General features: G+C 47.4%; 1 protein-coding gene across 1 annotated transcript in view; it reads right to left on the bottom strand.

The window, feature by feature from the left end:
• WHSC1L1 (Wolf-Hirschhorn syndrome candidate 1-like 1) overlaps positions 1–9201 on the bottom strand; it is a 125680-nt gene that overhangs the window by 79443 nt on the left and 37036 nt on the right. Inside the window, exon 6 of the mRNA XM_018572617.1 lies at positions 4025–4154. Within this exon, the coding sequence (XP_018428119.1) occupies positions 4025–4154 (130 nt within the window). The remainder of the gene's footprint in view (positions 1–4024; positions 4155–9201) is intronic.

The raw sequence follows: 9201 nt of genomic DNA, 5'->3' as shown, positions 1-9201 counted from the left end.
CCCCCGTCCTTTCATCTGCCATCACACAACATCTCAGCATGATGCTAAGTGCAGGAGAGACTCAGGCAGGGAAAAGGTGGCTTCTATGGCAAGCATAATAATGCTTCTGCCTGCCTGTATCTAACGCACGTCGGCTCCAACAACCCCACACTTAGCTCTCTGGGTAGTCTGTCAACTGATGCAATTTTCTTGAGAATTTGGGTTCGTCTAGTAGGAGGCCGAGGTACTCTTATCTATTGCACTCAGACACGTCTGTCTCCAATACGGGTACAGAGTCAGGGGCGTTATCTTGCAGTACAGACTCAGCAGGGGCTGATAGTATGGCTGAGACTTTTATAGACAAGCCAGCTCCAGAAATGAGTGGGAAGAGGGGAAGTATGGAGGCTCAAACAATCAAAGGGGAGCAATAGTCTTTTCATATGTTGTTAGACAGACACGTGAAAGGAATATGTGTGTTATAAGTGTGTGTTCATGTATCAAAACATTGTTTCTGTGTATTGCAGGGGTAGGGAACTCCGGCCTTCCAGCTGCTGTGGAACTACAAATACCATGAGGCATTGCAAGACGCTGACAGCCACAGGCGTGACTCCCAGTGGGATGCAGGATGGGATTTGTACTTCCACCACAGCTGGATTGCTGGAGATTGCCTACCCCTGGTGTATAGTTTGTAATAACATATGTGCATGGGGGAAGCCGGATTTACATCAGCAAGGTCTGCTTCTTACACAGTGGTTGTGCCCTGCTCCAATCTCATCGCAAGGCCAGGTCTGTCTGATCGAACACAATAAACTCTTTGCAGTCTCTGATGATTTGATATCCAGAAACCATGTGATCTTTGCCTAGGCTTTGGGTCACACGAGTGAGGTTGCACCAGTGTGTTTTTTATATTCATATTTTTTTTTATTCATATAAAGCAAAAGAATCATAGAACTAGTAGATTTCAATAAGTCAAGTTTAAAGCGCTCGTGTGATCTAAATTCCACCTCCTTTTTCCATTTCAGATACAGTAACATTACTGAACACCACCAAGGTTGACTTTTTTAGTTATTTGGAAAGTATTCTTTTCTCTTCTCCCCTTTACTTTCACATTTCTCACCTAGGCCAGAATGACATGGCTGCACTCCTGGGATATGAATGTCATATATTCCGGAGGTCATCAGGCAAGTCCCAGCTCTGATGCCCTTGCCAATACAATGGACACAATATTATTCCCCTGGCTAGCGTGTTGCTGATCCCTCCTACGCGCACCCAGTGCTCCAGTCAGGAAATTATATTGTTTACATGTCGCCTCATTATCGGCAACATGTAACCGACATGATTCCCCGGCTGGAATGCTAGGTGCGCATGTGCGGGATTGGTAACGTATCATCAATGGAGGCCAGTTTAGCAAACAAGGAAGCAGCCGGATCACCATTGAAAATGGCAGTTAGGGACAGGAGGAGAGGTACTCGGAAACTTGTCCAGAAGATGACATTAGCCTCCTTGGAATGGTGAGTGTTAGTGATGCACGGTTATATGTACCAGTATGGGTATTGGTGCCGATACTGAGTACTCGTGCAAATGCTCCAATACCAAAAACCGATACCGGCGCTTGATTTATGCAAATTGAAGCAGCTGCCTTAGGTCCCTCCCAGGGGACAGCCTTCTTGGGAACCACTCAGCGCCTGTTTACAGCACTTCCGTTGGCCTGCACATCTTCCCCTCCTGAGACCCTCCACATGTCTCCCCCTCTGAGGCCCTCCGCATGTCTCCCCCTCCTGAGACCCTCCGCATGTCTCCCCCTCCTAAGACCCTCCGCACATCTCACCCTCCTAAGACCCTCCGTCCACGACATCAATGTATTGGTGGGCTTTGTAGTTCTCTATAGCCGCTGGTATTATTCTGCATTTCTGTATATTGCATTGCTGGGATTTGTAGTCCTCTATAGCCGATGCCATTCTGCATTGCTGTATAATGTATTGCTGAGATTTATAATCTCTACAGCTTTGGAGTCAGTGGTAGAACTACAAGGATAGCAGTGGTTGCACCTGTGACCGGGCCCTGGCGCTCCACCCCTGCCTTAAAATCATTAGTCTGTATTGTTTTAGAAAAACTGTCACATGACACTAGGAAAAGGTATCGGTAATTGGTATCGGCGAGTACTTGAGGAGAAGTATTGGTACTCATACTCGGTGTGCAAAAAATGGTATCAGTGCATCCCTAGTGATTGAGTCTTTTACAGTTACCATACAATAACATTTTTAACTGTACCTTGCTTACAATTTACAGGAATGGGGTGAGGTTCCTCTGGTAACATTCCTGGTATATGGATTTGTTAGGGATGCATTTCCTTAATAGCTTCTAGATCATGGAATGGACTATATGAGCAAATTATGGAAAGACGAATGACATGCAATAAAACCAGCAAGTGTAAAAAAGAAAATGCTGCTTACCGGGAACAATTCAGCACTGATACTTTCTCAGCTAGGACTATGACTGGTAATTGTCTCCAGACAATTTAGGAATATTTGCTGACATATACCGCCTATTATTCTCCGACAATAACAATACAGAAATCAGCTTGTATGATCCCATATTATTGATTCATGGCTTATGGACTCAATGGCTAACCCTGCCCCTGATTAGGACTACGCAGAAACTACCCAACCATTAACCATTGATGATGTTGATCGCCATTAACCTTTGTTGATCACCATGAGCAGAAATATATCATCTCTTGGGGGGATATATTACAATGACACCTGGAAGTGGGGGGATATATTACAATGACACATGGAAGTGGGGGGGATATATTACAATGACACATGGAAGTGGGGGGATATATTACAATGACACCTGGAAGTGGGGGGATATATTACAATGGCAACTGGAAGTGGGGGGATATATTACAATGACACCTGGAAGTGGGGGGGATATATTGGGCAGCAAGTGAACGTTTTGTCCTTGAAGTTGATGAATGAATTGTGATGTGTAGACGACTGGGTCAGAGCAACTTCAAAAACTGCAGCTCTTGTGGGATGTTCCCGGTCTGCAGTGGTCAGGACTGACCAAAAGTGGTCCAAGGAAGGCAAACCGGTGAACTGGGTCATGGGTGGCCAAGGCTCATTGATGCATATGGGGAGTGAAGGAGGCCTCGAAACTTACAAGACTAAGGGCCGGGTCACACCAGCTCCGGTGCGTTGGAGCGCATCTGGCCGGCTTCCTGCGTTCAGGGGCGGGGCATTGAAGTCAACGGCACCGCAGCCACGCCCCACATCCGCCCGCACCAGAACACGTGGCTAAACAATACCTGCATTCCGGTCCAGTTCGATTGCAAAAAATAGTGCTTGCAGCATTTTTTGCAATCGCACTGGAACGGAACGCAGGCACTGTTTTGCCATGTGTTCTGGTGCGGGCCATCGAACTGTGGGTGGGGGGGGGTTCCTGGCTGCGGTGCCATTGACTTCAAAGCCCCCTCCCACCCCTGCTGAGATGGGCTCCAGTGCGTTCCAGCAGCGAATCGTGCTGGAACGCACAGGCCCTCAAAGGATCTGCTACTGACGACTTGGTACCAGATACCACAGCATACCTTCAGAGGTCTAGTGGAGTCCATGACTGGATGGGTCAGGACAAAGGGGACCTTCTCAATGTTAGGCGGGTGGTCATAATTCCCGATGCAAATGAACAAATGACTTTTGTATGAATGTATGAGCGCAGTCACAATGATCTGTTCCCTGCACATTGATACAGAATAAGCCGGCATGCATCACTCCCCTCTGAGCCAAATAACCGTTCACAACAGAAAACCCATTCAACAATGCAAACATTATCTTTGTATTGTTTATTGCACAAAAAGCAGCATATAACAAAAATATGAAGGCAGTTTAGAGAGAAAATACTGAGTTGGGGGGGACATCTCCTCTCTCTCTCCGTTTATTTTAGTTTATAGATTTCGGCGCCGGGCACAAGAGTCTCTTCCCCCCTCCCCCATTCATTCTGGCAGTACGGAGGTTGTGTTAGGGGCAGACACGTGCAGTTTGCCTACCTGTGGCCCCCGATGATGTTTCAGGAGCAGGCGTGTGTTGTGCTGACGTTTTCTCAACCTTCAAGTTGGGGGAGGGTGCGGGCGTCTTTTCCGTCAATTTAATTGTGATTTCCGGCTTGTTTCCATCTCCCTTCAAAAGAAATGCAAAGCGAATTACGACATGGCTGTGAAAAGGGGCGTCTTAAAGAAGAACTTTTAACGCCTTAAGAAATGTTTAGTAACGACAATCTACAATCAGATACTTCTAGATAATTGCCGGCTTTGTAGTCTTTGCATACCTTATTTCTCTTTTCCTCCCCATCCGTCTCACAGCGGCCATTTTTACTAAGGGCAGATTACTATAACTCCCTTTACTTCCGGGAACTCTGCCACATGTGACTAGGACATGTGACCATGCATATCATCTCAGGGGAGGAAAATGCCTTTCCGTGAGATCTCGTGAGATTACAGATGAGATTTCCCAGCAATGCTCTGCTGATGTAACCTTCCCAGGATGCAATGCGTGGGCACAGATAACAGCACTAATGCCCAAGAGGACCAGGAAGTGGAAAAACAAATTGTTTTTTAATTGTAAGTAAAAGAAACATATGTTTGTTTAACTAATGAATGTAAGATGATTTAATATAAGCACGCTGAGGTTATTTTTAGTGAAAGGGGGTAAAAGTCTGCTTTAAGAACTCTGGGCATATAGAAAAAACTTTCCCTTGCAGTGGAGCTACCCCCACACTGCAAGGGTTAAAGGAGAACTATGGGGTCAGTGTTTTTCCCCATAGTTCTCCTTAGGGTAAAGGGAGGACACAAACTAGCATCCTCCCGTCACCCTAAGCTCAGTATACCGCGAGCTACAGCTCGCGGTATACTGAGACGCCTCAGCCGGAGCGGATCCCGACTTAGATGACGGGATCTGCCCAGCTGCGTGACTGACAGCTGGCTCTGCCTATCTAGAGGCAGAGCCAGCTGTACCCGCCCCCTCCCCTGTTCGTTCCGCCAGTCAGCGCTGGCAGATCGGAGCGGGGAGGGGGGAATCCAGCCCCTCCCCCTGTCACGGCAGAGAGCCGTGACAGGATCGAGAGGCGAGCGAACCCGGTATGTGTTCGCTCACTTCCCGATCTGAGCCGACCTGTGACAGTCTCATTGTCGCAGGTCGGGTAGAACTATGAGGTGAGTGAAAAGCACTCACCTCATAGTTCTCCTTTAAGTGCTCGTTTTGGGCTAGGGGCTGGAATAAAGCAGATTTACTGTATTTACCTGATCTTCGGTCCTGCCGGCTTCCTCTGGGCTGCTAGACTGGTCCGTGCAGCCTATTCACCCCCTGGCTCCAGTGGTCTATGGACCAATGATGTGATTATAGCTTATGCAGGTCCATTAGCCTGCATTAGATGTGAAGCCGCCGAGTCCATAGCTGGAGCAGAAGGGGGCAAAGGTGAGTGCTGACCACCGCAGGAGCCAGGATCAGGTAAGTAGTACAGCTTTATTCCAGCCCCTAGACCAGGGGTAGCCAAACTGCGGCCCTCCAGCTGTGATGAAACTACAAGTCCCATTAGGCATTGCAAGACTCTGACAGCCACAGGCATGGCCTACTGAAGCAGATGCATGATAGCATTTGTAGTTTCCCCACAGCTAGAGGGCCGCAGTTTGGCTACCCCTGCCCTAGACTAAAACAAGAATTTAACCCTTGCAGGGCAGGGGTAGTCCCACTGCAAGGGTACATTTTTATTTTGCCTGGAGTCCTTCAAGGTAGATAATAAGATTCTGTAAGTTTAACATTCTAAAATTAAAGATACTAAAAAAAAAATGGAGCTCTGAGACTAAAGCTGCCCATACATTGTACTATACAAATCACTTGATTCCCCCCCGTCCGGGTTAAACAGCATGGACGGATGGGGGACTCTCCTGCTGCCGGCTCTCAAAAAAGCTGGTTGGCTGCAGTCACTGTTTGTCGATTTCGGACGGGTTCCTTCGACAGGAGTCAACATTTGTCAAAAGGAGTGGTGCAGAGCCACCCACAGATCTAATTTTCAGCAGGTATGGCCAGCTTAAGACCAGCCATAGATATCTAAGATGACCTTTGCCCAATCCAGACAATAACTTGCCTATAGGTTGACTGTCTCATGTTGATCTCTGCAGACACCAGGTCAGCCGAACTCAGCAGGAAGAACCAATACAAAAACCTGAACGTCATCATTAGCTGTAGCTTCAGGCATGAACATAGATCCTTGGGTTGACCAAGCTTTCTTATCTCTACTATGGGGCGTAAGGAAGGAAGTGAATGCAAACGTCTTTGTGGCAGCTTATCTAAAGGGACCAAAAGGCCAAGGTTATAGAAACTGTTTGACTGACATTCACCCTCAGACTTCAGTGACCACAGGCATGAGAATATTGCCCGATTCAGGTCATAGTCTTTTATTGTCTACAGCCATCTGAAGCCCATTTTTATGAAGATGCTACTTCTTCATGAAAATGTTTACCTAAAAATAGAGGGGCGTCTTATACACGGGGGGCCAAGAGGAGAACCGCGGTTGCGAAACTGCCGAAAGTGCCGATACCACTGCAAACTAGCCTCACGAGTGAAACTTCGGATTGCAGAGACAAGATAAGTTTTCCTCCAATCATAAATCTTTTGTACCTGACGTCAGCTGTTGCTGGGGAGAGCGTGTAGCCAGTGCCCAGAGCGGTAATGTCGGAGCATAAAGTGATGCATTATATCATTTAAAATATTTCTGAATTTTGGGTAAGAAAAGTTGGGGGCGTCTTATACATGGGGGCGTCTTATAGACGGAACAATACAGTACATTCCAGGTGCACCAAAACAGTTAATTTTTTAAATAAAGCAGCCACAGCCTGAGTAGCAAAGCTAGTATCCTGCCAGCAACCACAGGGCAGGACTCTTGTTCCTTGTAGGAAAGCAGTGGTGTCTCTGAAGAGGTCCATGCTGGGCAAATCCTGCTGGTGGAATGTTACTGAGAACCCTGTCACACCATCAAGAGTGCGTTCGGCCCCTGGAACGGGAGGGGACGTGGCGGTGCATTGAACTCAATGGCACCGCAGCCACGCCCCCTACCCTCGGTGCGATCGCCCACACACGAACGCATGGCACTGCACCGGAACGAGGCACTAATGTGCCACATGTTCGGGTGCCGGCTATCGCACCGAGGACGGGGGGCGTGGCTGAGGTGCCATTGAATTCAATGCACCATCACGCCCCCTCAGGTAATAGCTGCTGTAGAAAGAAAACAAATGGTAAGACACTGAACACCTTTTGTTTTGATGCACCTAGAATGTATTTAGCTGATTTAAATCGAAAGTTCAATTGTGTTTGAGGGCCGGGTCACCCCACAAAGACTGCGTTCCAGAGCGTTCGTCGACTGGAACGCAAGCTGGCCGGCTGCCTGCATTTAGGGGCCGGAGCGGCCGTGGCGGTGCATTGAAGTCAATGGAACCTCAGCAACGCCCCCCGCGCGATCGCCCACACCCGAACGTGTGGCACATCAGTGCCTGCGTTCCAGTCCAGTGGGATCTGCAAAAATAGTGCTTTCTCGCCCCTGAACGCAGCTTGCGTCCCAGAGGCCAAACGCTCTGGAACGTAGTCTTTGTGGTGTGAACCGGAGTCGGCTCAGCTGGCTTTGAGCTGTAGGCTGATTACATTGTAGGTTACCAATTAGTATAAAAGCAGTTGGAAGCTAAGCAGATGAGGCCGACCAAATCAGAGGTGTCATACTGTGCAGGTAGCTTATGGAACCCTGGAGTGAGAGGCAGTCGGAAGCTTTTGCTGTATGCATGCGTTGTTACCGGAAACAGTCATTTAAAGGGCAACAACAAAAACTGGTGCTTATTTATAGAAACGGGAAACTAGAATAGCAATATATCCTCCACGGCCAACAATCAGGCATCAGATTTTATGATATTCGCACTGGAAACGTGTTGCCAATTAGCAGTGTGCTGCAGCTATAAAACTGTTGTGTTGGTGAAAGTGTGTCACTCGCTGCACTGTATCTACACTGAGTGGCCAGATTATTATGACCACCCCATCAGTACTTCGTTGGGCCGCCTCGTGACTCCACGAGATGATGAAAGGTGATGCGAGGAATCTGACACGGCGCTGTCGCCCTTCTGTTGTCTTGTACCAGTCTTGCAACTCTCCGTTCTGCCCTAACATTGACTAGTCGCTGACGGCCACAATTCGCACGTTCAGACCCAGATTTTCGGCTGGCAGTACAGTCTTTAACTGCCTCCGGGCCGGCCGTAGTAAAAAAACGGCCGGCCCGGAGCTCTCTAGATCTGAGCGGGCGTCTTTAGACGTCCGCTCAGATACGCCCCCTCACGCGCACCGCTGGGCGTGCGCGAGCGGCAAATGGCCACAATTTAAAAACAGGCAGCGGTGCCTGTTAACATACAAGCGATCCGTTGGCTGTAGAGCCGGCGGATCGCTTGTATTTTTGCTTCATTAGCTTCTTTTGGGGGGTCCTAGGTGACATTAGGGGTCTTGGAGACCCCTGATGTCTCCATAAAGAGGACCTGTCACATATTTTGCTATCACATAGGGGGGTTTTATTAGCCCCCCGTATGTGATAGCAATAAAGTTTAGTGAAAAAAGAAAAAAAAGGAAAAAAAAATTAAAGTCCCCCCCCAAAAATTTTAAGTTACACATAAAAAAGAATAAAAAAATTAAAAAAAAATTAAAAGTCCCCATCCATACATACACGCATGCAAACATCAGTCGGGGGCGCATATACGTGCAAAAAAGACGATTGCGCCCATTAAGCCGCACAGGTTACATATCGCCGCGAACGTCGGAGTGAGAGCAATAATTCTAGGGCCATCAATCACTGATAACACTAAACTGATGAGCTGTAAAAGCTTTTAAAGTGTCGCCTATGGCCAATTTGGGGTATGGTAGTTTTCTGCGATTTCGCGGGTGCGCGCAATTTTAAAGCTTGACATGTTTGGTGTCTTTTAAACCGACGTGACCCCGACTTTTATGTTTTACCAAAAAACTGGGTAATAATAAATGTTTCCTAACATAATGTTTAAAAAAAAGTTTTTTTGTTCAAAATTTTCAGTAATTTTTCCTAATTATAGTAAAAAATAAAACCCGTAGTGGTGATTAAATACCACCAAAATAAAGCTCTATCTGTCCCCAAAAAATGGTATAAAATTAATTTCAGTACAGCGTTGCA

Source organism: Nanorana parkeri, unplaced genomic scaffold, assembly GCF_000935625.1.
Source record: "Nanorana parkeri isolate BGI_ZX_2015 unplaced genomic scaffold, ASM93562v1 scaffold2086, whole genome shotgun sequence".
NCBI lineage: Eukaryota > Metazoa > Chordata > Amphibia > Anura > Dicroglossidae > Nanorana > Nanorana parkeri.
Note: the sequence above shows the minus strand (reverse complement) of the source record. Positions and strands in the feature narration are given on the sequence as shown.